Source organism: Citrus clementina, unplaced genomic scaffold (genome assembly GCF_000493195.1).
Source record: "Citrus clementina cultivar Clemenules unplaced genomic scaffold, Citrus_clementina_v1.0 scaffold_4, whole genome shotgun sequence".
Lineage (NCBI taxonomy): Eukaryota > Viridiplantae > Streptophyta > Magnoliopsida > Sapindales > Rutaceae > Citrus > Citrus x clementina.
The window spans coordinates 3795182-3822868 of record NW_006262274.1 but is presented as its reverse complement, the minus strand read 5'-3'; the positions used below and the strand labels follow the sequence as shown (position 1 = coordinate 3822868).

Below are 27687 nucleotides of genomic sequence, written 5' to 3'. Positions count from 1 at the left end.
AACCAACGAATAACACACAAAATACAACTAACTTCGAGTCGACGCAATAGGATTCTTACATCGCTTACGATTATGGCCAAGTTCATGACACCGGCCGCATCTTACAGTTCGCCGGTCAACGTCCTCGCCAGCCGAGGGTATTCTGCGCTCTTTACGACGTCCAGGTGGCGGTGCCTCAACTGGTGGGTATACCTGCAGCTCCTGAATTTCATCTGGAACTTCCCAATCAGCCACATCACCAACTGGCTCCACTGGTTGTGCATAAGCCATCGCCAACGATTCTGTAGTGTAAAAGTCCGAGCAAAGGTTAATAAAATCCACCCGGTGTGTTAGACACGCCGCAATTGCATGAGCACACACAAGCTGATCAAGCTGAAACACTCTGCAGGAGCAAGTTCTCTTTTGCAAGTCAACCAACCCTTCCTTAAGCCCACCGCCTATAACTTGAAAGCGATGCGGAGACACCGGCCGAACTATCATTCTTTCAGCTATAATTCTCCTCTCAGTGACTATTTTATCCGCCCATGTTGTTAGCCGAGTAGTCATTGATTCAGCCACAATTTTTCTATCATAAAACCATTGCTGCAATGTTTTCCTGAAGTGATCAACAAGATGAGTAACACGAAATTTTCGAGGTTCCCTCATGAAAGCATTAACACTCTCCGCGATGTTGGTGGTAAGAATGTTGTACCTCCTACCTTGAAACTGAGACCTTGCCCAATTACACGTACCGACATTATTTTCTAGGTAATCAGCCGCACCCGAGTGGATCATCCACAACCCTTCAAGTTGTCTCTTAAATTCCTCGTGGCCATATGCTTTTGCTGCATTAATAAAGGCAGGCTCAAATTCATCCCAAAGAGCTTTGGACATTCTAAATTGTGACTTAATGTTACCTTTGACGTGGTAAAAACAAACACCATGAGTTGCATTGTGAAATACTTTAAGAACGGCTCTCCTTATGGCAGTGCATCGATCAGAGATAATTACCAACTCAGGTCTATCACCAATCACTCCATGTAACTTCATCATAAACCATTCCCAAGCATCATTATTTTCTGAATCCATGATCCCAATGGCTAACGGATACAATTGATTGTTACCATCAAGACATGTTGCCACGAATATGCTTCCACGATATAATCCCTTCAGATGAGTACCATCTACAGCAATGACAGGCCGAATGTACTGCATAAACCCCTTGATGGAAGATCCGAGTGCTACAAAATAGTACAAGAAATTACCATCTCCATCCTGCTCGAGGTGAGTGACTGTACCCTCATTCGCTGTAGTTAGTACGTGAGAGTATTTAGGGAGCAAGTTGTATGACTCTGCAGGGTTGCCGCGTACTATTTCAAGACCAACTTCTCTCGCCCTATATGCCTGCTGGTATGTTAACTGAACACCGTATTCCTGTTGCATATCTGCTCTTATGTCATTGGGAGTATAAATCCTCTTATCTTGAATATATTTTTCTGCGATAATATGACCGACAACCCGGCTCCTTACTTGATGACGTCCATCAACCAATACCTCATTATGACAAGTGTGTACATTATCAATTCTCTTCACCACCCAAGGAACATGTTGCTCGTTCGAACTTCTAGTTGCTCGAATACGCCATTTACATGATTCTGAACAACAGTGAGCCTCGAAACGTGTCGTAGTAGATCGTGCAATCTTGAAATCAAACTTATCTCTAAAGGCCACCTTGCGTAGTTGTAATATAAGCTCATTCTTCTCAGCAAATAGCTTACCCACGCTGATATCATCTTAGTCACAACTGCTAACAAAGCTTGGAGCAACCATGTTCGAAGGTAAAGTTGGAGCAAGACTTGTAAGGGGGTCAATTCTCCTTCTCGATCGAACCATAGAAGGAATAGGTCTATTGCCTCTGTTATTCACAGGAGTATTGTCTTCACACTCATCCTCATCCTGAAACGACGGAACATTCGAAGGATCGGCTCCTCCATCATCACCATCATTATTGAAACGAGTGCCCCGCCTTGTATTATTAGAAGGTTCTGCACAAACATTATCCCCCTCTGTCTCATTATGAAAATCATCATTGTCCCGAAAATCATTGTTGTGATACAGAGAATATTGTTGCTCCAACGACGTTGTTATTGGAAATACCGTTGCTCCAACATCCTGTAACGTAACGCCATTATCATCATTGTTGTCATAATTGTCGTGGATTGGAGAGTAATATTGCTGCAGCGATATTGTCCTTGGCAACACCTCTTCATCATTATCGGGGCCAGACGTATTTGCTCTAAACGAAGTTTCTGTATCGACATGTGGCTCAATACCTTCGCTCGGAACTCGAGGTGATGTGGTCACGAATATAGGAATGCATCCAAAATTAGCTACATCAGATGCCATATGCAACACAACCCTTACCATTTCATCATCACATATATCCATGGGCATTGCACATATACGATATAATGTGTTACTAGACCTCAAAGTTGTCTTCATTGTGATACTATAGTCATTAGGATTTATTTTTAACACCTCGTATACTCTTGCCAATAACTGATCAAACAGGTAATTTTTTCCAACCAAAAAAGCTCGATTTTTACTATTCACGTACTCCATATAGCCATTCTCTAATGTCTCCCACCAACCATCGTAACACAATTCAAGTACAACTGAATCCATTAAGCCTGAAATTAAAAAAAAAATTATTTCAGTCCTAATTAAAATAATACAATTTTAATAAATCTCCAAGAGTGGGTGCGACAGGCAACCTGTCGCCCGAAGCTTGGTGCGACAGGTGCCTGTCGCACCAAGTTTTGCTGCGACAGGCAGCCTGTCGCCAGATTCAGATTCACCCGACTCAGTTCAGTAAGTTCAGAAAATAATTCATACCAGTAAGTGATGTCGATTTGTGTTGAATCTGGATAGATTATGATCGGATATCACTTTCACAGTTGTCTTTTGCGGTCGCCGTTGGCTGATGATTCAAGAATGAAAAGCTGCTTTTGGTTTGGCGAGATGGGAGAAACAATGTTGGTTTTGTTCTGTAAAGAAGGGTAATTTGGGAAGAAAGGCTTGTGTTTGGCTAATGTTGATAGAAAAAAGTTGAGAGGGTTAATTACGAAAATAATAAAATATTAATGGTTATTTTTGTAAATTTCCCAAGAATCATACACTATAACAAAATATTGTTGAAGAATCAAACCCCAAACACTTGTATTTAGGGGGCGATTAGAATTGAAGTTAGACAGTTGTAATTTAAAAGGTACAACATTAAAGTGTTTAATAAATACTAATTATTGTATCTTGCAAGATATGTTGAAATGATTTTTCACTTATATGATGAAAGATTTATTATATTTTTAATAAATTTGTTAAAATTATTATTTAAAATTTATATATTATATATTATTAATTTTTATTTCATAATTACATCTTTTTTTTTACGGCAGCTATAACTTAAAAGTTATAGTATCTCAATTTCAAACATGATCATAATTTAAAAACATTTTGTAATGCTGGCACCATAGTTTTAAATCCATTCCAAATAGAAAGAAGACATTGAACCCCACAATGACACTAGGATAAGAAAAATGATAATATTGTGCATGAACAATTTGTCGTTTTGGTGTGTTACAGTGTTATTATGCAGCGAATAAACAAAATTGATTTTATCGCGATGGTGTTGGCATGCTGTTCAAATTTCAATGCTCTCTTTCAAATTTTTATCTCTTAATGGGAAAAATATAATTTATTTTTTATAATTATCTTCTCATAAGTTGAAAAGTAAAATAGAATGACAAAAGAAACATGGGGATTGACTAATTTTACTTCTGGAGCTTAATTGACTGATTTTCAACATTGATAACTAATGTTAATGTAGGAAGAAATTGTCAAAGTTTTCTCATTTCCACGAGCTTTGAATAAAAAAAGTTGTTGCCCAAAACGACAAAGAGGTTTGGGAATGTACCCAAACCTGAGGCAAAAAATTGTTGATTTAAAAAAGAAAAAAAGTTTATGTGGAACAAATTGTAGGTGGTTAGCAAATTAATTTCTTAAAGCGGATGACAAATGATGCGTTAGTGTTTCATATGTATGACTGGTTAAGTTGTTTTGTATTAAGGGGGTTGCCAAGTCGTTCCCAAGCTTGTAATCCAATCAACATCTAGTTTCAATTTTTTTTTTCCATTTCATTAAAAAAAGAAAGGGATAAAGCATATTGTTAGTTTCTTCAATTATGCTAGATTTGGAGGAATCTGATCTGAATTTCTCCCACTTCATTATTTACTTACCAATTTTAAAAAGAGAATGAGAATCACAATCCGTGGAGTTCACTTTTTTTGCACATTCCTTCATGTGAGTGGGAGAAATTCAATAAATAAAATAAATATTATTTAATAAAATAAAATAAATATTATTTAATAAAATAAAATAAATATTATTTAATAAAATAAAATAAATAATATCATATTTATTTAAAATAATATTATCATATTATTTTATAAAGTATATGTATTAAAAATAATAATATTAAACATATTTAAATATAATATTATTATATTTATTAAAAATAATAATTTACATTGATTTTAAGTTAAAATTACTTAAAAATAATATTATTATACTCATAGTGAATTAATAATATTACTATATACAATTTTTATTTGAAAATATAATATTACTATATTTATTTAATATTAGTAATTAATAATAATCAATATTTTATTCTAAGAAAATATTAATTTTATATTATATTATTAATAATAATGTTTCATTTATGTTACTCTTAATAATAATTTTTTATTTACATAATTAAAATTAAAATTAATAAAAAATTATGATTTACATAATTAAGAATATTAATAATAATTATTAATTTACAAATATAATAAAATAAATATTTTATTTTGCAAATATATTTTTTTATTAATTTTGTAATTAAAATCTACAATTCTTTAAATAAGAGTAAAATTGTAATTTGAAATCATTTACTCCCAACTCAAGACTATGTATACACATAAATTGGATTCTTATTTTAATTTCATGCTCTCATTCTAATGTAAGTAAATAATATACTCTCACTCCCACTCCCACTCCATACTCCTAATCTCAAGATTCTCACTCAAAATCAAAATGTAAACGCTACCTCTCCTCCCATAAAATTGTTTCAATAAATATTTTATCTTATTATTTTAGTATTTTATCAAAAATATAGATTTCAAAAATCACATTTACTAAACACCATCAATTTATTATTTCAACTTACAATTTACAACAGTCGTAAAGTCAACACCACAATACTAAAAGAAACCTTGTAGTATTATGACGCACACAAAAAACTGTTATTAACAATTTTGGTCGCAATTAAAATTGCAGAAAATATTATCAAATTCTTACGTCTTATTAATATTATTCGAATATGAATGAGAAAGTGCACTCAAACCCTACGCAAATTATGAGTCTAGCTAGTCATTATGCTAACCACTCATGAGGTCGATAAAACATATTAAATCAAGTTCAGGGTGTTCAATTACAATACTTCTTTTATCATTAAATCCATTAATTCTAGAAAAAAATTAAAAGATAATCTTAAAAAATATAAGTGTTTTGTCCATTTTGTCTTACTTTTCAAACTCAGGAACGGTGGTCTCTGGTTCCCTAATTTTCGTGAGGCAAAATCAAACTTTTGTGCCATCAAAGATGAATGACTAAAGTTAGACAGCAAAGTCCAGTCAAGCAATTGCAGGCCCCCATGATCTAAAATATATTTGAAATAAAAGAAGTGTCCGCCTCGCGTGAAGTCATCACTTGGCTCACCTCTTCAACTTCATGCAATTGTATAATGACAAAGAAATTAATATATATTTAACAAAAAGGCCGACCAGTCGTATATATTAAAAAAAAAAAAAAAAGGTGCATAAAGGAGACGCTCATAACCAAATTAGAGGAAAAAGGAAGGTATAGCTAAAATAATGGATTAACAAAACAACTCTACACATTATGTGCCAACAAAAAAGTTGCCCTTAAAACTAAATTTGGTTGGTGTGAGTAGTTCGGTACTCTCACTCCTTAAAAGAGGTTAGGGGTTCAAGCTCTGCTCTCGTATGGAGTCACCACTTTGGCCAGCACTTTATCCCTTACGGACCGACCCAGTGCAAACAAGGATTAGTCTAGAATGCAAGCGGGAATTAGTCTGGGTTGTGGTATGAGTTTAAAAGTACCTCTCATAGTTAGAGCCCACTCAAGACCACCTTATGATTCAGATAAAAAAAAAAGTTGGCCTTAATAATAGGATAAATCATTCTTGTCTATATATAAACGCCTGCTATTCTAGAAGACTAAAGCAAGAAAGAACTGTTTTCTTTAATGGGTAATTTTTAAAAACCTCCCCTGAGGTTTGGGCTTGTTGCAAGTAGATGGCGAGAATTGATTTATTTGTAAAAAACTCCCTACCGTCAGTTAAGTTTAATATTGACCGTTAGTTGACCGTGCAAAGACAATATTACCCTTAACAATAGTTTATAAACGAAAATAACTAAAAAAAAAACCAAAATTATTGGTGCAAAAAGCACAAACCCTATTTTTTGACAATTTTATCCTTGTTAATTCTAAAAATTTACAATATTATAGGTAAAGATTATGACTATTTCATTTTTAAATTTTTAATTTTATCTTTCTTGTAGGAATTTTAAGAAAATATCAATAATTTAAAGAGGATTTTTTAATTTTTTAATTTTAATTTTTTATAAGAACTTTAAGAAAATATCAATAATTTAAAAAGTGTAAAATAGCTAATAATTTTGGTTTTTTTTTAGTTATTTTCGTTTATAAACTATTGTTAAGGGTAATATTATCTTTGCACGGTCAACTAACGGTCAATGTTAAACTTAACTGACGATAGGGGGTTTTTTACAAATAAATCAATTCTCGCCATCTACTTGCAACAAGCCCAAACCTCAGGGGAGGTTTTTAAAAATTACCCTTTCTTTAATTCTTTGATTTTTATATTCCTACAGGAGCCATCCCAATCCAGCAGGAATTTTTTTTCTTTTTTCTTTTTTCTTTTTGTTTTTTATTTTCACCAACCTACTGGCATGGCTTCTGCCTTCTTGTATAAAAACTTCAACTTTGAGCTATTCTTTATCATCCATCATTACAGAGGATACCCTTTTAGCAAATTCCTTTAGTATTCAAACATGGTGGCTGAAGAGTACTTAAACCAGCCAGTGGTGCAAGAAAGCAATGACTACATACTACAAGATCTTGATCATGAAGCAGAAGAGACACTTTCTCTTTGTGATCTTGTGGAAGGCAGTAACTGGAACAACAATGATTTCTCAAGGTCCAATGAGGAGTATCAATATCAAAGCGCTTCTTCTGATGATGCTCAAGATTTCTTCGAGTTCTTTAGTGAAGATTTTACTGCTTCTTTAGCTAGTGCTGATTATCCAAAAGACAACATCATCTTTTGCGGGAAGCTGATTCCCTACAAGGAGGAAGCTGCTGTCCGTCCGGAGCAAACCCAGAAGACGCAAAAGAATAAGAGGAATCGCATCTTCCCGTGGAAATCGAACTCAATGAAAATGTCAAGAAGCACTTCATCAAAAGCACAACAGCATGCCATAAGAAGTCGCAGCTGCAAGGCTTTGTCTCAAGAAAATGGTTATCAAAAGTATGATTTTCCAGTTAAACAAGTGTCAACACGAGTAACTTCTGTTAAGCCGAGATGGTACTTGTTAGCTTTTGGCTATGGAAGGTTTCCTTCGGAAATGAAGCTGAGAGACATCAAGAACAGACAGAGCCGTAGGACTCCGGCGACGATGTTTCAGTCGGACGACGCTGGCGGCGACGCGGATAGGAGGAGTGGGAAGAGATCACCATGGAAGGGTATCCGGACATTACTTAAGATTTTGGGGTGTAAAAGTCAGCAGGCAAATGCTGTTGTTAGAGCTTCATTTGACCGCATTCGACATGTGTGAGACTTAGGTTTTAGTTGGAGGAGTGGTTGAGCTTTGCCAAGATTGAAAATGAGTCAATGATATATATGTCTACTAGATGAAATTTATTTGAAATTTCGTAATCTATTCTGTTGTTATTGTTTATAAACTACCCATCATAATCCAGATAAGAATTCAAACTAGATCATATAACTCCTTTCATTTCTCTGTAAACTACCAATTAATTTTGAAAACCAACAATATTTGATCAACACTCAATTTTATTGAGTAGTCACAACACTTCGATTCCAAACTTTTGCTTAAGATTTTCACATGAAAAAGAATAATATAGTCGAAAAGAGTTAATTTTTATGATTCTTTTGATAATATATCATATTTAACATGTATTAAAAATTTAAAAGTAATTTCTTCATCATAGAGAGAATGTAAATCAATAATGCAAATCAAGCCCATTAAAAGAAAGAGGAACTTATTTCAAAAAATTGTGAAAAAAAATATATTATCTTATGTCATCGAAGATACTTGAATCCGTTCTCACAATGTTGTCAGAATAAGTACGAACTACTCTTATTTGACCTAAGAGGTTTGCATATTAGCATTTCGGGCCATTGAAAACTCTATGGTTTGAGCTTAAATGAACAAGACAATCAACGCCCCTAATTTTAAATCTCAATTTAAAACACTGATTTGTTATAACTAACACATAATTTGTATTCTAATTTTGCATAATTGATATTTATAATCAGTATTATGTACAACCAAAACACTTACCACTTATTACAGAGCCCATGAGCAACCGGCAAATTTGGTGGTTGCATTTGTGCTTTGCTTACGCGTGCACGTTGTTTATAATTTTGGTGCAATTCACGTTTTATCTACAATTTGTGATAGTTAAAGATATATGAATAGGAGCTAGGCCTCCCATTGAAACTAGTAGCACTTTTTTTTTTTTTTTTCATTTTAAAATTTATATATGGTAGAATTTACCATGTGCACTTTAACTAAAGTGCAGAATTCCCCATTAGAACCTAATTGATACAGATAGACTCCAAAAAGTAGAGCAAATTTATTTAAATATGTACGAAAGCCATTCAATTTTGTGCAAGTCATGACCAGTGGGCAGTTTTATTTAGCCTTTTTGAATGAAGAAAAGAAAGATTAAATTTTAATATTGGCTGGCTAGTTTAATGTTGTGGAGTCAAAATATCGTTCAAATGTCATATACTTTACGGCCAACTTTCATTTATCTTCTCATTCTTTTTCCCCCAAATTTATTATTTTATTTTCAACTACTCTTCCTTTCTACTGGTAGGCTTGGTGGCCACTAAACCGCAGCAATCGAATTAAATGAATGAAGTTTTGCAACGATATGCACGTGGAGTAAGAGTTACAAAACATGTCAGAATCTTGATTTCCTTTTCTCATATCAGAGACAAAATTTGCTTTAGCCTATACCTTAGAACTGACCTGTGCTTATCCAAACAACAGCGGCTCTTGGATCCCTGATTTACAAGAATAGTTCCAAGCGAGAACATGTGTATCATACAATGTAATTTTATAAGAAATCAATAACTTAAGAAAGCATCTTAGAGCTTAACCTCATGTGGCATCAAAATTAGGAGATAAGAGGAGGTTACTCTTCATTGTCTTCAAGTGTTTCATTTTGTGCTTGTACTTCTATCTCACTTTCCATCCTTGACAGAAACTGCCTGGTCTACTTTGCTTTTTTCTGGTACTTTTTCACCGTTAGCACGCACATCGACTATGTTTTGTCCCCTTTTTCTTTTTTGTTTCTTCTGCTCAAGGAAACTGCAGCAGGTTCGATATTATAGATAGTTACATTGAGCAAATGTTTCCAATTTTGTTAATATCTTATACCAATAGCATTAAGACAACTGAACATGATAGCAGCTTGAGTCGATAACAAGCATGATCCAGTGATATTACAAAAGGCATGATTACACTAGAACTATAGGTAATAACTGCCTCTTTATATGTCTGGTCTTAATGGACATGAGGTCCTGAGGCCAACTAAATGCAATCCAAATCTAGGACGCAAGGATCATACCATCAATCATCGGATTACTTACCGTTTAAGCTGCTTATTTGATCCTAAATTATTATGTTACATTCATAGAAACTCCAACATTCAAAACAATCAAAAGTTTATATTAAATATGTTGTTTGCTACGACATTATTTAATTTTTTCCTCTGATTTGGCTTGTTCCATCACTAAATGTGTCACAATGCCTATGCTCAAACTAGACTTCCATCAGGCTTAACATTAAAAGATATTACCCGGTAGATTTAAAAGTTCTTTTTTTTTTTTTTTTTTTTTAAAGTATGTAGAATTGTAGATTTACAGATTACTTCCATTGATATGCAGTGCAGGTCTTTAATGAAGGAGTAGGAAGGGAGAAACAGGTAAGATGATTTCACCTTTTATTCTCATTCATAATCAGACTCCTAGAAGCTGCCTTTTCCATGACACTCCTGTAGTATTGTGTAAATGGAGTGTTGCCACTACACTTCTCGGGCTGCCATTAAACATTGATCAGAGTGAGAGAACGATAGATATCTCTAACCCCAAAATATATAAATAATATAAACATACTGACCTGAAGAAACGCTTCAACTGATTGCTGGTCATTTGGGGAAAAGGCCACTTCATCTCTCTTCTTTTTCACAAATTCAATGTTCTGCTCAACCTACAGTGCAAGAAAAAAGTGTTGCACACAAATGTTCAGACTCAGTACACAATAAGTCACATCATGAAACATCACTCTCCCAATTAATTCAGATTTTTAACAGAAAATTTAAAGAAGTATAATGCATTCAGTGAAAAATATGGCCAACACATATAGAATAACATTTCAAATTTTCAGGTCTTCAGTCCTGTATTGGATTTTTATTAATTCTTCCTATTGCCAATAAAATATGGCACTTCAGGCTTGATCTGAGACCAATCAAATTAATCCAGGCTTCAACTGCTTTAGAAACCTCATAAGTGGAAAAGGTTTAACTTTCACATCATTGGTATCATAGGAAGATAGGAGGGTGGATGTTTTAGATCTACTTGGCTAGAAGTTCAATTTTGTTATCATGTTCCCATATTTTCTCTACAGCTTATCTAAATTCAGTTAATGTCCAAACAAATAGCTCAGAAGTTTTTTGTCAAGCTTCTCTAAACTTATAATGTCTATCATAACGTGCTTCCAGCCCAGCCAGTAAACTACCACTCCTTGAACAAGTACATAATGCATAACTAAGTTTTTCCTTTCTTTTCTGTAGTGCTTCATTCTAAAACTATCATCGAGGAGCAAGCTATTGGTAGTTTTCAAGGTTTGTTCCTATATGAAGAAATACTAAATTCATTGTCAAGGTAAGAGGTATAAGAAGACATTAAATTCTTTCACAAGAAATAGTACCACATCAATAAAACGTTTCACCACTCGCCGCAAACTTTCAACGTCAGATTTCTCTTGAAACTTCCTAAGATGGATAAGAGGAATAGTTGCCAGTTCAGGAAAAGATATGTGGTAGCTCCACTGAGCGAAGTGTGCACTGAGCAGTTCAATGGCAGAAAAAACACAATCCTCTCGGAAGTTCCGGGATTTCAGCCAATGTTTTGGTAACTGCAGAATAATACATCTATTACTAGTTATACAAAAATTATAAGAGATTTTAGGATAGATAAATGTAAGGATTTGAAAGAAGAATAGGTGGTCAATGAAATATAAATTAGAAGAAAAATAAGGAAAATAATAAACAAAGATTTGAGCTAAATGTGAATGCTAAATAACCATATAAGCAAATACAGTATAGCAGCACTCAAATATTATTACACAAATATAGGAAATTTCTAACCTTTACTGCAGAAGAAAAGTTAAAGTCCTTCCCGGGCTTCCCAACCTCTTTGCTTACTTTATATTCCAAAACATCCAACATTAATGATGTGACGGGGATGAAAATCCCACTGGAACTAGAGAGATGATTCAACCATTCAATGCATTTGCATCTTAAAGGCAAATATCTAGGTCCCGGAAATAGAGTAGCCATTCCATTTATAATCTGAATGATGATATAAAGCAACGGCTGAAGATCATAATCATGTATGCAGTGTGATATATATGTAACCCAGAGATCAATGCAGTTAGCATACTGCCAACTACATATCTTCTTAACTGCTTCCTGCTTATAAGCAATAAGAAACAGAAAATGATGAAAACGTTCTCTGAGATATAAAAAGTCATAATAAACAGCACATATCCATTGGAACGTCATCTAATCGGCAATGAAATAATATCTAAATTCAAGAAAACAAGGAAATTAAGATAACATGCTCACAGCATACCTTCTTCTTAGTTTGCAGACCCAACTGAAGTATCCTAGAAAGGTTATTGATAGAAACCTTTGCCTTGTTTGATGATCTCAGTAGATCTTGGGAGCATAACTCAACAAATGAGTTCCTCAGAAATTGTAAATGCTTAAATAAAGCTGGCTCCACAAATTTGCAATGACCAATGAAGGCTTTGTACATTTTTATCAAGCATAAGTCAAAGCAATCTGAGCTAAACCCAGAAGCCACATCTTGTAAGATCAGAAAGGAATGAAATGATACAGTCTCTTCACCAGTTGCCCAGAGATGAACCGCAATCTGTATGTAATTCAAAGAGTAAGATTCCATGATAAATATAAGGATATAGGTTAGGAGTTGAAGACATTCACAGAGTAAGATAAGATCCCACATTCCAACAGATTGCAATTATCTGTACCATGCATTAGTTTGTGAAAGTCAAGTTCGTTACACCAACTGTGTAATCCTAATGATAACACTCATATTAACCACAAGTACACTTTGTCGTATATTGACTAGATATCTATACTGGATGGATAGTAAATGCATAAATAAAGTGAATTTCATGTACAAGCTTTTCAGCTGAAAATACCTTGATCAGTCTACGGATTAAAAGAGGAAAAGCAGCAAAAAATACTATAGAGGCTCTGAGTCTGTTTAAGGAGAATGCTAATATCTCAGAGTCCGTGGCCTGATTCAGCATGAACAGTGTACTTCTCAAGTAAGACTTGATCAGTGGCCTCACAGTTTTCCATTTTGAGTTATTCTTCAGTCCCAGTATGGTATCCCTTTTGCAGTTTGAGGATATACCCAGCATCTCACGAAATACATCATCAGCCTCACGAAGCACGAACATCAATATCTTGCAAAAAGTTTCACAGTCTAGCATGGGAGCGCCAGACCCAGATCCAAGGATACCAGTTGATTCAGCTCCATAGTGGCAGGAAGCTCGATATGCATTCAGTAGACTAATAAAGGCAGAGGCATTGTGCTGCTCTTTAACTAAGTGACACCAAGAATTAATTGCAGAACTAGTCAAGAGCTTGTTCAAATATAAATGTGGGCCATCTTCATCCATTGACTGCATACCATCATCACTCCTTTCATCTTCATCTGAATACTATACATGAAAGACAGTGAAAATTAATGAAATGGCAAAACCAGCCAATACACATAAACAGGCTACATCTGAGATTCAAACGTCATATTTTAAGAAATACCAAGAGTAGCCTGTGTCAACATAATGATCAATCAACATGACACATTATACTTTATGAAATTATGGCCCCCAACGTCAGATTTTTGCAAATAACGCTTGTATATGAACTAATTGGATTATATAAGCGCATGACAAACAGCCAAAGCACCAGGCGGGTAAACCGAAGTGCACATTATTTCCTCGAGATATCATTCTCAAGAAAAGGACACCTTAATTAACTTACAGCATTCTCATTTCTGAATGATTTGAGACCTTTATCATGGCTTTCCAAAAACTTGGAAAATCCTGGATCCTGAAAATTTTCGAGTAAAAGAAATTCATCAAATGAGTGATTATTTCTAATTAACAGATATGGTATAACAGAGGAAACAAACAAAAGATGGACAATCAGATGAAAAAAAAAAAAAAAAAGAAACAAACTTTTCAAGATCTGTCATGTAACTCACAAGTGTTTTGACTCAAATGATAAACAAAATAAAGCTCCTCAAATCGAGTTGTTTTCGGTTTCAATTCATTTACATTAATATTCTAAGATCCATCCCAAAAAAAGTATATTGAAAACCTCTTACCTTTGCTTTCAGTCTGCTCAATTTTTTCTTTTTATTCTCCAGTTCCAAAAGGATTTCCTGGTTCTGTGCTGACGGCTTGCCAGCAGCACCATTCTCTATGAATAAATTTCTAACAAAATTAGCAAGCAGATAATGAAAGGGAGAAAAAAATATTTGAAATAATTTAAAAACAACAATAGGTAATAATCCTCACCTCCTAGATGAATCTCACTTTCAGCTATGGGCAGACAATTTGAGTCCTGGTCATCAAAACAACTACATCAACATTTAAACCCCACGAGATGAAACACATTAACAAAAACTTCACACACGATAGGTTTCAAAACCTCTGAAAGATATCCATCACTGCCTGAGTCATCTACATCCACATCACCCTCATCTTCATCACTCTCATCTTCACTAAATATTGCCTCAAGGGACATGTCTTCAATATCTCCATTTTCAGGGTTTCTGTAACAGAATTGAGATTTTGTAATGAACATTTTAGATAAACGCCTATAAAATACTCAACTAAAATCTAACCTTGCTATTCTATTGACTAGTATGATGCACTTATTTTCAATTACATAAGCATATAGTAATATGATATAAAGTAGATTAAAAACTGAATTAAAGTACAAGAATTATTAACAAATCTTGGAGATGGAGCTGGGCATTCCTCCATTACAAAATAAAACAGTTATTATTTAAACTCTCGTGTCATTTCAAGTTTTACCTTCTGGTGGACAACTCCACATTCTCTTCTTCATTTTCAGCTGCATCCCGCTGATCTTCTACAGAAAATTGCATTAATAACAATGTTACCAAAAAAATTATTAACTCAAGCTTAAAATTTTATAAGATTCTTTCACTAAATATTGCACTAAACTTGATTCGTACTAAGAAATGCAACATAAATAAGCTCATACTAAAATTTAACAAAAATAAATACCAAAATGCCTACTTTTAGAAGCTTTCTTCTTGAACGTAGACTTAATCTTTCGTTTTCTTTTTAAAACCGACTGAAGATTCTTCTTTGCGAACTTTCTCGCTTTCTTCCCAAGTTTTCCCATTTTTCAAATCACCAAGATCCTGAAAAACAAAAAAGCACATTAGAATTTAAATTCTATCAGAGTAAACGCTACATTAAAATATGAAAAAAAAATTCATTCATTAACAGGTGATTATCAATTGAAAAAAAAATTACTAAAACAATTGAAAAAGCGCTTCGTACCAACTGCTGTAGCAACAGCAGCTTTTGGTAGCTCAATCAATTCCACAGAATGTGTTTTGTGTTGCCTTTTGTTTCGGAAGCTAAAAGGTGTGAAAACTGAAAAATTCTGAAATTTAAGGGGAGTTAGACATAATTTCAATGAAATGAATAGACAATAGTTCAATTTCAGGGCCGCGCTAAAACCCTAGGGTTTTTGGATGGAGAAGAAGAGAACTCCAACGCGTAAATTACGAAAATAATGGGGGACTATTTAGTAATTTTCAGTCTTGACAATTAGCTCTCCACGTGGCAAGTAAAATTTAAGTCCCATTTGGGTTTGGGTTCAGTGTCGACCCGGCCCATTCCTCCCGGGTTGCATCGTCTACTTCTGTCACAAATTTCTCAAAACGACACTGCTTGCAGTGTTGCCGAGGCAAATCCTCCAGGTACTCTCTCCTCTCCCTCTCTCCCTCCTAACTAGCAATGTTTTGAATTCAAATTTGCAATTATGTGAATTCTGTAGCTATTTTCCGTCTTTTGACGAGAAAATTTTTCGAAATAAAAAAAATAGAAAATTCATGTATCAATTGCTTCGTTTGTTCCATGAAAATTTAACTTGCTAAGTCAACTCGAGTAGAATGATTACTCATTAATCTCATGTTATGTTACTTTATTTATTTCAGATTTAACTCAAATCACTTTAGAACTTCAGTTTGTCTCCGCAGCCAAACAAGAACCTAGGGTTTTTTTTTTTTTTTTAATTTACTTAACAAGTGAAAATAATTGGAAGTTTCATATTGTGTTGTTCATTTCAGGTAGTTGAAAGTGAGGGATCTTGAGCAAGAATGATTTACACGGCAATTGATAATTTTTACCTAACAGATGAGCAGCTAAAGGACTCACCGTCTAGAAAAGATGGCATTGATGAAGCAACAGAAACCACTTTGAGAATCTATGGCTGTGACCTCATTCAAGAAAGTGGAATTTTGCTTAAATTGTATCCTTCTACTGTTTTGATATTCAGTTTATTTTCTATTTTTAAGTTTTTGTTTGTCAGTGTCCTATGCAATATGCTGGTTCCATTGTTTCCTTTATTTGTGTTGTTTATAGACCGCAAGCTGTAATGGCTACTGGTCAGGTTTTATTCCATCGTTTCTATTGCAAGAGATCATTTGCTCGTTTTGATGTGAAGGTTAGCCATCTTTGCTGAGTGATTGTGCAAACAAAAGGAGATTTTGAATTATGTGTTTGTGTATCTTATAATGATTTGGGTTTGCTAAACTTTAGGTTTTTGTTTGAAAATATAAGATTCATACTGATCCCTGAATCATGTCTTTTATTGACTAAGAAACACTGACTAATTGCTTAATTTGACTGGATTTGTTGGGTTTGTCTTCTATTATTTGCATTGATGTGATGATATTTTCCAGATAGTGGCTGCTAGTTCCGTATGGCTTGCATCAAAGCTGGAGGAGAGCCCTCGGAAAGCAAGGCAAGTAATCATTGTTTTCCATAGAATGGAATGCAGAAGGGAGGGCTTACCCATAGAGCATTTGGATTTGTTTTCAAAGGTTAGAATCCCTGTTGTTTACATACTTATATGTTGTATTGATGCGTATTGGTTTCTTGCTTGTGGTTCAAGGCATTGGTCATTTCCTTTACTCTAGCAGTAGGTGCACTGATCACATTAGTGGGTAGATCAATCATTTAAGTAAATTTTTGCACTTATAAAACTCCTGCGTTTCTATAAAACTCTTGCTTTGCATTTTTATTTATTTAAACTCTTCTTTGATAATTCATGTGTACAGAAATTTTCAGAATTGAAAATGGAAATGAGCAGAACAGAAAGACATATATTGAAAGAGATGGGCTTTGTTTGTCACGTTGAACACCCTCACAAATTCATATCAAACTACCTTGCCACCCTTGAGACACCTCTAGAATTGAGACAGGAAGCTTGGAATCTAGCAAATGATAGGTATTTGTTGCAACAGAACTGCTTTTTAGTATGTTTGTGTGTGTTCATATGTCAATTCTTCTTCTAGTATTTGATTTATCCTTTGATATGATAATTGTTGGATTCCAATTCAGTTTTTTAGTGTGTTTGTGCTCTGAGCATTTTGCAAAATGATCTATTTTACCACATTATGTTCAAGGTGTTGTTTATCAAATCTTCTCCCGAATGTTCACATATTCATTTACATGCTATTACATGGTATTTATTTATTATGAAGCTTGGAGTATACCTCTCCGAGGTCCGAGTTTAGCTAACTTTAAAAAAGAGTCATATGAATTGAGAAAAAGCATTTCTGGTGCATTCTGTTATCAGCTAAACTTTTTGGCTTTTGAGCATGAAATTCTTGGGTAAGAAAAAGAAAGGTCTAAAAGTGTTGGAATGGTATCATTTTAACTAGATTTGCTGTTTATCATAAAAAAGAAAAAAATCTGGATTTGCTGTAAAATTTATTCTTCGGAGACCAATTTTAAACAGTTTAGAGCAGAGTCACTTTACTATGTTTTACCATCTGGAAATTATCTCCCAAGAAAGAGACCATGGTGAGTTGTAGAAAAGGCATCTCTAGCACTGATGTTGGAGCTATTAGCTATAATTGAATAATAATAATCTGGGAGTTGGCCTACTAGACATATTGGGAATCAGGTTTTGATTATGATATTAAGTGACAAGGGTAGAATATGAGCAAGAAGCTGGCATGATATGTCCTATACTGCTATTTCATCATGTCAGTGCTTTTTGGTCTGATCCGACTAGTTTAGCATTAAGGTATGTTGAGAAGTATTGTCATTCATACTTTCCATTGTGAGTTCGTAGAGTGGCATGATTAGTGCGTGAAATGACAGTACAGTATGACCTCTATCAAAGTTATTATTTTTCTAGTTTCCTACTGAGAATCTTAATGTGTAAGACAAAATTTGCATGAATATGATGCTTCAAGAGCTAGTATTTCTGGAAACTCCGAGTATCTTGCCTTTTCCTGCGGGTAGTTTCTGGGGTTCTGTTATTTGTGGTCATCGTATCCCTTGATTTTTCTTTTCCTGGTTCCATTCCATATAAACTCTCTCTTTTGAATAGTCTGCGCACAACTTTGTGTGTCCGATTCAAGAGCGAGGTCGTGGCTTGTGGGGTTGTATATGCTGCTGCTCGTAGGTTCCAGATACCCCTTCCTGAGAATCCGCCTTGGTGGAAAGCATTTGATGCAGAGAAATCTGGGATTGATGAAGTTTGTAGGGTCCTGGCTCACCTGTACAGCCTTCCCAAGGCAAAGTATATACCAGTCTGTAAGGATGGAACATCATTTACATTTTCCAGCAAGACTGTGGATTCACAACCTCAGTCAACTCCGAAGGTGATTCTATTTCCCCTTTTCTTATACTTCTTGTGAATCGTTTTACCAGTAGCATGTGGAAGTGAAGGATAGTGATTACTCCCGCCCTGTTTTGCAGGAAGTTCCGCAAAGCAGCCCACAAGCTAATAACCATACCACTTTTCCCATTGAAGCTTTAGTACCCATTAATCCTGAATCCGGTGGATCCAAGGTAAAAGCAGCACTTGATCGACTGAAGGATTCTAAGAAGAGTGATGATGAATCCAAGAGCATGCCCTCTGATGGAGAGGCAAGAGAAGAGCCTGTGCAGAGACCCAAGTCTGATCACAAGACAGAGGCAAGTGGAGAAAGAAGCAAGGACAGAGACAGGGAGAGGGACAGAGAGAGAGATAGAGATAGGGAGAGAGACAGGGAGAGGGAAAGAAGAAAGAGCCGGGATCGTGACAGGGGTAGAGACTCTGATCGGGAACGAGATCGAGATGAAACCGATAAAATCAAGGATCGAGGTTATCGTTCTAAGGATAGAATGAAGGATTCAGGTGAGTTTATCAAATCTGTCATTGTGATGGACTCATGCTCAAATTATACTCGTAGCATAACATCAAGTCAATGTTTCTGGCTCTATTGATCCCATGTTGGTCTTTTATATTTGTTCTAAACTTCTTTCTTAAATGCAGGAGGACATTCTGAGAAATCAAGACATCACTCAACACGTGGTAGGCATTTAATATTTTCCCTTCTCGTAACCATTACCTTTATTATTATTTAATTAGTTTTGTATGTTTGTCAGTACTATAACCCGAATGATTTCTCATTTTCAGATCGCGACTACCACAGTTATTCTTCTTCGAGGGAGAAAGACCGTCATAGACATTATTAATACTCTTAATTCAGTCATTAAGGTTTGTCTTGGCCTGCCGTTAAACTCAAGCATCTCAAAGAAAAAAAGATAGAAAAGGTTGTGCATCATCTGTTTGATTCGAGATGATTAACATTCAAGGTTTAAAAAAAATGTTGCATGTTGATGTATATCAGTAGTAAAAAGAAAGCACAAGTATAATTACTTTGGCAATTAGTGTATGTTTGTACACTTTGAACGGCTAAGTTTTCACTTGGCCACTCAATTCTGGAGAGCAAAAGCACATTCCGAGTAGCACTAACAGCTTGTCACGCATTATGGTATGGCCTCTGGACAAAAGTATGTGAAGTTGCCGATAATTCATTTTTTTTTTTCAATTTCTTTTAAATTGAAAATAGTGCAGCCACATTTGGTACCTGGGAGTAGGTGAGATTTGTATGTCCATCTGATAAGGTCTTATTATTTTTGTTTTTTGTTTTAAAATTAATCGATCATAATAATGAGGATGGGTAAGAAATTAAAACACACGTGGAAGGTTACAGAGGCTAAGGGCCTGTGGGCCTGTTCCTATTATTGGGGGTAGTCACTATTAAAAATGTTTTGTAAGATTTTAGGGGGGTTGTCAATTTCTCCCTAATTAACATATATTATTTTTTTCTATATTATTTTTATAATGGCCAAAACCTCCCCTAATAATATAAATTTACAATATTACTTTTATTTTCAACTATTCTTTTATTTATATTTATTATAAATTAAATATATCACGTGAATAGAAACTAAATAAAAAATTAAGCATTAAAAGCAAGAAATATATGTTTTGATAATGAAGAAAAAAATTAATAATAAATTTTTATGATAAAAATATTATTATAAGAAAACTTGAATGACAAATAAAAATTTATTATAAGATAAATAATAAAATATTTTGCCTATATTTTTTACATTTAATTTTAAAATATTACAAAATATTTATTATAAGAAAATATTCACAAAATAAATAATTACAAGAAAAAAATTTATTATTAATTTTTTTGCTCATATAAAAATATATATTTATTATTTTTAATACTTAATTTTTTTATTTTGTTTCTATTCATGTAATTTATTTAATTTATAATAAATGTAAATAAAAGAATAGTTAAAAATAAGGATAATATTGTAAACTTATGCTGTCACGAGGGTTTTTAGCCATTATAAAAATAGAAGGAGGGTAAATGATATATATTAATTACTGTAGGGGGGAAAGTAGCAATCCCCTAAGATTTTATCACGTGATTATTGAATGAAAATCTTGTAGTAGTTTTGTGAAAATAAGGACGAGCTGTTTCTATTTGCATCGTATAAGGTTAATGATCCAATCTTCCTAGTAAAACAACCGAGATTTCCCTTCAATGTGATATAAGTAATAAATGAAAAAAAAAACTCAAAATACTCGTTAAAATAATAAAGATAGGGGACTTTGCCGTTATTATGACTCCCTTTGATATATATATATTTTTCATACTTTTAGTTTTTGTAACGTCGATAGAGAGCGGACATGTGATGTCATTAATGTGACCTCCCAAAACATGCCTTTCTCTTAATGATTTGTCTGATGTGAATCTCGTTAAAGATAACGGTTGCCTGCACTGCACTGCACTGCACTACAGAGAAAGCAACATCCTCTACGCGATTTTGAGAATGTGCAGCTCACGGACTGCTCTTTCATTTATAATGTGGGTCAAACGCGCTTCGTAGGATGCGGTAAGGAAAATCTCTTCTTTGTGGATCACTTTTTCAGGTAGAGGTAGTTACGAACTGTGATGATCCGTCGTCATCCGTCTTAAAGTCACTTTTTTTTTTCACATATTTTATAATTAAGCTCCGAAATTGGAAAAAAAAAAAACACTATTAATTTTAATTAATTCCTCATCTTTTCTAAGTTTGTCAGTTGAGAGTAATCATTTACACCATTTGTCTCTTTCATTTGCCCAATAAACCAGTACAGGGAGACAATAAGAAAGACAATTACCTTACAGAATTTTTTTTATTACAAGAAATAACTTGATAATTAAATATGTCAAACCCACTTATTTATTCTCTTTGTTGCGACACAAAGTTGCTATAAATATTTTATTTTAAAAATCAAAATTATTAATTTAAGAGATTGTAATAAAATCTCTCTATAATAATACTTTTCGTATGAATAACCTTTATATAATAAAAAAAGTGTAAGATATAATAAGAGTAAACTTCACGTTATAGTAAGTTACAATTTTCTTAATTTTTCTAGATTCCGTCGTAAAAAAATTACTTTCATATAGTAATAATTATCTATATATCACAAAAAATATATATTATATCACGTTAGGAACTTGTCTCATCTATAGTACATTTAGACAATGAGAGAACAACATTAAGAAGAATGTAAATATTTATAGATCTTTAAGATGATTTTACATATTCCTAACAATATATAGATATCCATATTTTTTTGGAACTGTGTCTAACTCTTTTATCAATGTTTATAGAATATTGGTTTTGACACACTTCATTAACTAATTGTTAAAATAGTGAATGCTTAATATCTACATCACTTACTAAGAATAACTAAATTAAAAATAATAGTTTTTGCAACTGTACTTTTATTAAGTTATAACTTTCTCATAGTAATTAAATTAGTTTGGTTCTAACAATATAACTATAAAGAGGTTTTATTGTAAATATAATCAATGAATTAAAAATGAAACCTTATAATATTTTTTTCAATTTCTTTTATAAATTGATAGAAAAGTTTTGACTTTATTTTAAAAAATTTCACTAAATTTTGTGAAAAAAATGAAAAAAATAAAAAAAATGCTAAAAGTCATTTTATGATGTCGTTATTTATTTTTTTACAGCATTATTAAAATAACAAATGTGTACTGTTGAACTTAATCTATAGTATAAAATATTTATCTCAATAAAAAGATATAAGGTCTTTAAAATTGTTGTAGCCATTTAATAAACTAGTTAAAAGGATTATTCAAAAAATAAAAGTAAACAAATAAAAGAGTTACAAGATTTTTCAAACACGATGAATTCATTAATTGAATAGTTATTTATCTACTATGTCAAACTAATGGTAGATGATTAAAACTTTTAAATTAAGGGTCGAGAATAATCCCATTATCAATCCTATAAAAACTCGTGAAAATCCTAAATACTAAATGATTTTACCTTTCTTTTTTTTTTTGGGAATAATTGATTTTACTTTTAAAACCCATTTATCCATAAAAAAAAATAACTGATATAACTGTTAAATACATACATTTCAGTGTCTGGCAATGGCTAAGTGGCCCCCCTATTTTTCCCTCGGAAATAGTGGGTCCCGCTTATGACATAAACAAACGAAACCAGGCTGTTAAAATTTTCCATTTCCTATCTTTGAAGCTTTCTTTCGGAAAGATCTTTCCTTTTCTCTGTCTTTGTTTCTCTTCTGTATCATACAGAAGAAGCATTGGTTCATTAACTTCATTTTGTAATTTTTTTTTTTTGGTTCTTATTTTATAAAGAGAGCAATATAGAGAGAGAAGAGAAGAGAACAGAAGACAAGAGGAGAATGTTTTTGGAACTAACAGAGATCTGACTCCAGGTATTTGGAATTTTTCATTTTTTGTTTTTATTTTGGCTATGGATTTTGTTGTACATTTTGTCAATTTATGTCCTCATTTACATGGGTTTTTTGTTTAATGCTCTCTAAATTAGGAAACTTGATCCGGGTGTTTTTTGTTTTAGCTACGTTCTCGTGTTTTGGCATCTGTTTTTCACACATTTGGCATTTTTCTTTTAATGGGTTTGAACTGATCTGATTTTTTGTGATGACAAATTTGTCCACATCTGTCTCATTTATGTGGCTCTCCCTCCATTTCTTTTGTTTCCTTTCTACGAAAGTTTCTTTACATTTGAAAATTTGATTTTTTTTTTCCCTTATCTTTTTGTCAAGATTTGCAGTTCTGGAATCTGGGTAGTTTATCATTGTTGGCCACTTCTAATGCAAGTGCTTGAAAATGTTTTGGCGGTTTCCTGTCAATTTCTACTCTTTATTTTGACATTTAAACTCATTTAGTAATGGTAGTGTTTATGGTTTTGTTCATTGTTGAATTGTTTCTTAAGCTCTTAGTTTTGTCTTAAAAGTTTATTTTTGAAAGGGATGGGGGTGGGAGTTAATTCCCAGTCATTTTAACATAATTCTTCTTTGAATTCGATGATAGATCACATATGCTAAATTTTCAATCCCATAAATTTGTGGCAATTTTTCATTTTCATTTGATATCATTTGAGCTTTAAATTTACGTGTTTGTATAAAAATAAATAAATAAATAAATAACTTGTTTGTATTTTTCCCAAGGTAAATTGGTAGGAAATGGGAAAGAAAGGGAGTTGGTTTTCTGCAGTGAAGAAAGTTCTCAGCTCTGAACAAAAAGATAAGAAAGACCAGGTTTGACACTTTGGTTCAATTTTAAAAACTTGTAATTTTGGATTTTTGGATATGCTTGCCATTGGAATTTATTGTTTTTGTTTTCTGGCTGTATTAGAAAACAATTAAATTGAAGAAAAAATGGTTTGGCAAGCAAAAGAGCTCTGGTGCTGTTTTGTCGTCTGAAGAAAATCTCGCAGTTTCTGTTCCTGTCCCTCATCCTTGTTCAGCTGATGAAGATGCAAAATTAATTGAATCCGAGAATAAGCAGAACAAGCATGCATACACTGTGGCTCTTGCCACTGCAGTGGCTGCTGAGGCGGCTGTTGCAGCTGCTCAGGCTGCTGCAGAGGTTGTACGCCTCACTGCTGTGGCACGCTTCCCTGGAAAATCACAGGAGGAAATTGCGGTTATCAAGATTCAAACAGCATTCCGGGGATACTTGGTATGATTATTACATATTTACCGCTACTGTGTGCTGTATTATAATGAATGCTTTTAAGAACTAGAACATTTGACTGTAGAACTTATATTTCTCTATCTAAATTGATGTGATGCCTCTTTGTTTTGAAGAAATAGTATCACAGATGTCCATTAAACATGGGTACAAATACATACCTGCAAATACCTGTAGCATTCCAAAAATAAGCTGCATAAGCGGCAACTGCGATGGTCATTGCCAATGAGCTCTATAAGTGACCTTGGTTCTTGCTTTTGGGAATTTTAGGCAAGGAGGGCATTGCGGGCTTTGAGAGGGCTGGTGAGGCTGAAATCCTTGATACAAGGACACTCCGTAAAGCGGCAAGCAACCACCACATTAAGATGCATGCAGACTCTTGCTCGTGTTCAGTCTCAGATTCGGGCAAGGAGGATTAGAATGTCAGAGGAGAACCAGGCTTTCCAGAGGCAGCTCCAACAGAAGTGTGAAAAGGAAATTGAGAAGTTGAGAGCTTTGGTAAGTGCCATCATCATATTTCTATCTGTTGCTTTGGGCTTTGTGACTCTAGAACTTACACGAGTATGTGCACACATGCATGTGTTACATTTTTGCTGATTAGCACTAACAACTACAAAAATTGAGATCATTTTTGTTTTCCTTTTGTTCAACTTATTTTTGGGTTGCATTAGTATCAATCTGTATTTTTTGTTCTAGTTATAGTTAGGGTCATAATTGTAGTTCTCCAGTTAGTTTGACTTTCGTAACTATCATAGTTTGCTTCCTTTTCCTTCTACTTGGAAACTTATTTCCAAATAAAAGTATGCCAGGGAGGCACCAAAAATAATAGCAAATGTAAACGTATATGAAGAAGATGAACATAGTTTCCATCTGGCATTGCAAAGAAATTAACATGTTGTACTTTTGCAGCAAGTTGGAGAAGAGTGGGATCACACTGCAAAATCTAAGGAGCAAATTGAAGCAAAGTTACAACACAAGCAGGAAGCTGCTATAAGAAGGGAGAGGGCATTGGCTTATGCATTTTCCAATCAGGTACCAGACTCTTCTTATAATGCTATCCAATGATTGTAAATAGTCTATAGTTGACAAGCTCTTCTTATAATGTTATCCAATGATTGTTAATGGTCCATAGTTGACAAACTTGAGATTTTAATTTCTACCCTTTTTTAGATAATTATAAATTTAGCTTATGATTTTGACTATTGAGAGGGGGGTGGCAACTGATGTTTTCATTCCTTTAGCCAAAGAACATCTTAAGTTCTTTTTAATTTTTTCTCGGATGGATAAGTTTTGGTTGAACACATGGATAGGAGCAGCTTTGATATTCTGGAATTTTGTTATCATTTTCGTGAGAATTTTTAATTCTTCACATACTGAGCATATCTACTTTATAAGCACTAGTTTAACACTTTAGAATTCACTTGGATGATAATTTTTCAACAGAAGATGTTGAGGAACTCTTCAAAATCTGCAAACCCAACATTTATGGATCCAAACAATCCCCACTGGGGCTGGAGCTGGTTGGAGCGATGGATGGCAGCCCGACCATGGGAGTCTGGAAGCACAGTTGATAATTATGATCTTAGCTCTCTTAAGAGTGCAACAAGCCGTGCCATGTCTATTGGGGAAATCAGTAGAGCTTATTCACGTCGCGATCTCAACCATGATAATAAAGATTCACCCACTGCACATAAATTAAGTCGACCTCCCAGTCGTCGCCAGTCCCCTTCAACTCCTCCTTCCAAAGCGCCATCTACATCATCAGTAACTGGGAAAGTCAGGCCACCAAGTCCTAAGGGAAGCCAATGGGGTGGGGATGGTGACTCAAGAAGTGTGTTCAGTGTACGATCCGAGCGCTACAGGAGGCATAGCATTGCAGGATCATCCATGGGAGACAACGAGAGCCTTGCAAGCTCACCTTCAGTTCCAAGTTACATGGCACCCACTCAGTCCACAAAGGCTAGATCCAGGGGGACAAGCCCGTTAGGGTTAAACGGGACACCAGACAAAAGATCATTGGGTTCTGCAAAGAAGCGGCTCTCATTCCCATCTTCACCAGCTGGTCCAAGACGACATTCAGGTCCTCCTAGGGTGGATATTAGTCCCTTGGAGGACAGTGAGGTGCATGTGGGAGAGAAAGGTTAGCTACGGAGAGAGCAATTAGTGGAAGAAACATGAAATAACTACACGATTAGAGAAAATTGCAGATGAAGAAGAACAAATAAAAAAGGATGAATTAGGACTTGATCCACAACATCTTCTTTAGTAGCTACTCTTGTAAGAGATGCAATGGTGGAAGAGTGAATAAGATTGTTCATTATTAAGTCTGTTGTTGTATTTGTGCTAACCTGTTGTTCTATTTGTGCTAACTATCAGTATCTTTTTATTGTTCTTGATTCTTGAAAAACTGCTCTTTTTAGGAATATTACTTCATTTTTATAGTAGGATTGGGGATTGATTAACACTTAGTGATTTGATTGGTTGTAGTCTTTTGTGTTCTTGATTACTGACATAAATCTTACGAACTCTTATACCCTTTAGTGCTAAAATTGTTTCCCTCGTTAGGGGTATCCTAGATGCTTTTATTTGGTTTATTGGCAGTTGATATAGTTAACATTTCAAATTCGTACATCGTTAAGATTTTCAGAAGGATAATATTATACATTTTTTTTTTCTTTTTTATGTTAATGAATAGAGTTTCAATGTCCATCTCCATGTGTTGTTGGGATCAAAGAGAGATCAATTGAAAAAAAATTCGAGTCAATTCTTCTCGATTTAGTATTGTTTTACAAATGATTTGAGTGCCTCAGAATTTGAACCTCATAGTTGTTAACTATGTCTCAACCTCGCGGGTTTCAAGACTTGTTAACTTGGAAAAAGGGAAAAATCAATTTGATTATAAAGCCATGGACAGGGATCCTAGAGCGAACCTAGTTTATCATTAACATCATGATTTAATTCAATATTATCTACATTCATAGAAAAATGAATGTAATGTATCTACCGCATCTATTTTAAACTTAACTTTGTACTTTCATTGACTATATTTTCAAGATCAATGGCAGTGTTTAGAGATCTTCCAGAAGAATTGGTGGTCGAGATTCTTCCATGGCTCTTCAGAAACGAAATTGTCTTTCTCTCTCTCTCTCTCTCTCTTTTCATAACAAATTACAAACCGTCACTCGGGTGACTTGTTTCATCTCGCGACATTGCCTGGTATCAAATGTCTGTTCTTCATACTGATGAACTTGCCCTGAACTCTTTTAAAAAGGTGTCTGATTCCTTAATTTCTTTCTTTTTTTTCTTTT

At 34.1% G+C, this 27687-nt stretch overlaps 4 protein-coding genes across 7 annotated transcripts; 3 read left to right on the top strand and 1 right to left on the bottom strand.

Moving 5' to 3' along the window:
• The first annotated feature begins 7123 nt into the window (after positions 1-7123).
• On the top strand, positions 7124-8100 carry LOC18044626. Its single transcript, XM_006436186.2, has one exon. It carries the CDS (start codon positions 7179-7181, stop codon positions 7959-7961), a length of 783 nt encoding a protein of 260 aa, XP_006436249.2. The 5' UTR covers positions 7124-7178; the 3' UTR covers positions 7962-8100.
• A 1227-nt stretch (positions 8101-9327) lies between these two features.
• On the bottom strand, positions 9328-15542 carry LOC18044625 (nucleolar complex protein 2 homolog). Of its 2 annotated transcripts, XR_002906025.1 has the most exons (15): positions 15300-15542; positions 15030-15157; positions 14802-14859; positions 14413-14536; positions 14280-14325; positions 14087-14181; positions 13741-13809; positions 12891-13418; positions 12296-12598; positions 11809-12132; positions 11370-11576; positions 10560-10649; positions 10381-10478; positions 9539-9749; positions 9328-9442 (listed from the first exon to the last, which is right to left on the bottom strand). XR_002906025.1 is itself a non-coding variant. In XM_006436185.2 (14 exons), exons 2-14 carry the CDS (start codon positions 15136-15138, stop codon positions 9623-9625), a joined length of 2178 nt encoding a protein of 725 aa, XP_006436248.1. In that variant the 5' UTR covers positions 15139-15157; positions 15300-15542; the 3' UTR covers positions 9328-9622. The 2 variants fall into 2 exon arrangements, 1 of the variants encoding a protein (XP_006436248.1); XM_006436185.2 differs by having other exon boundaries at positions 9328-9749.
• A 97-nt stretch (positions 15543-15639) lies between these two features.
• On the top strand, positions 15640-19685 carry LOC18044624 (cyclin-L1-1). 3 transcript variants are annotated; one of them, XM_006436184.2, is made up of 9 exons: positions 15640-15724; positions 16094-16275; positions 16389-16470; positions 16709-16849; positions 17087-17256; positions 18370-18643; positions 18741-19161; positions 19300-19338; positions 19444-19685. In XM_006436184.2, exons 2-9 carry the CDS (start codon positions 16124-16126, stop codon positions 19500-19502), a joined length of 1338 nt encoding a protein of 445 aa, XP_006436247.1. In that variant the 5' UTR covers positions 15640-15724; positions 16094-16123; the 3' UTR covers positions 19503-19685. The 3 variants fall into 3 exon arrangements, with proteins under 3 accessions (XP_006436247.1, XP_024042198.1, XP_024042197.1); XM_024186430.1 differs by having other exon boundaries at positions 15657-15724; positions 16161-16275; XM_024186429.1 differs by having other exon boundaries at positions 15707-15724; positions 16161-16470.
• Positions 19686-21209: 1524 nt separating this feature from the next.
• On the top strand, positions 21210-26905 carry LOC18044070 (protein IQ-DOMAIN 1). The gene is made up of 7 exons (XM_006436181.2): positions 21210-21227; positions 23018-23097; positions 23854-23943; positions 24041-24367; positions 24650-24877; positions 25289-25411; positions 25823-26905. The coding sequence occupies exons 3-7, from the start codon at positions 23869-23871 to the stop codon at positions 26522-26524; spliced, it is 1455 nt and encodes a 484-aa protein (XP_006436244.1). The 5' UTR covers positions 21210-21227; positions 23018-23097; positions 23854-23868; the 3' UTR covers positions 26525-26905.
• Positions 26906-27687: the final 782 nt, after the last annotated feature.

Excerpts from the sequence above, each read along its gene's own strand:
- LOC18044626 (XM_006436186.2), top strand. The coding sequence starts at position 7,179 with ATGGTGGCTGAAGAGTACTTAAACCAGCCAGTGGTGCAAGAAAGCAAT.
- LOC18044625 (XM_006436185.2), bottom strand. The coding sequence starts at position 15,138 with ATGGGAAAACTTGGGAAGAAAGCGAGAAAGTTCGCAAAGAAGAATCTT. Across the intron at positions 14,537-14,801 it reads GTGGAGTTGTCCACCAGAAG|AAACCCTGAAAATGGAGATA; the intron begins GTAAAACTTGAA and ends ATTCTGTTACAG. Across the intron at positions 13,810-14,086 it reads TGAGCAGACTGAAAGCAAAG|GATCCAGGATTTTCCAAGTT; the intron begins GTAAGAGGTTTT and ends GAAAATTTTCAG.
- LOC18044624 (XM_006436184.2), top strand. The coding sequence starts at position 16,124 with ATGATTTACACGGCAATTGATAATTTTTACCTAACAGATGAGCAGCTA. Across the intron at positions 19,162-19,299 it reads GGATAGAATGAAGGATTCAG|GAGGACATTCTGAGAAATCA; the intron begins GTGAGTTTATCA and ends TCTTAAATGCAG. Across the intron at positions 19,339-19,443 it reads AAGACATCACTCAACACGTG|ATCGCGACTACCACAGTTAT; the intron begins GTAGGCATTTAA and ends TCTCATTTTCAG.
- LOC18044070 (XM_006436181.2), top strand. The coding sequence starts at position 23,869 with ATGGGAAAGAAAGGGAGTTGGTTTTCTGCAGTGAAGAAAGTTCTCAGC. Across the intron at positions 23,944-24,040 it reads AAAAAGATAAGAAAGACCAG|AAAACAATTAAATTGAAGAA; the intron begins GTTTGACACTTT and ends TGGCTGTATTAG. Across the intron at positions 24,878-25,288 it reads TTGAGAAGTTGAGAGCTTTG|CAAGTTGGAGAAGAGTGGGA; the intron begins GTAAGTGCCATC and ends GTACTTTTGCAG.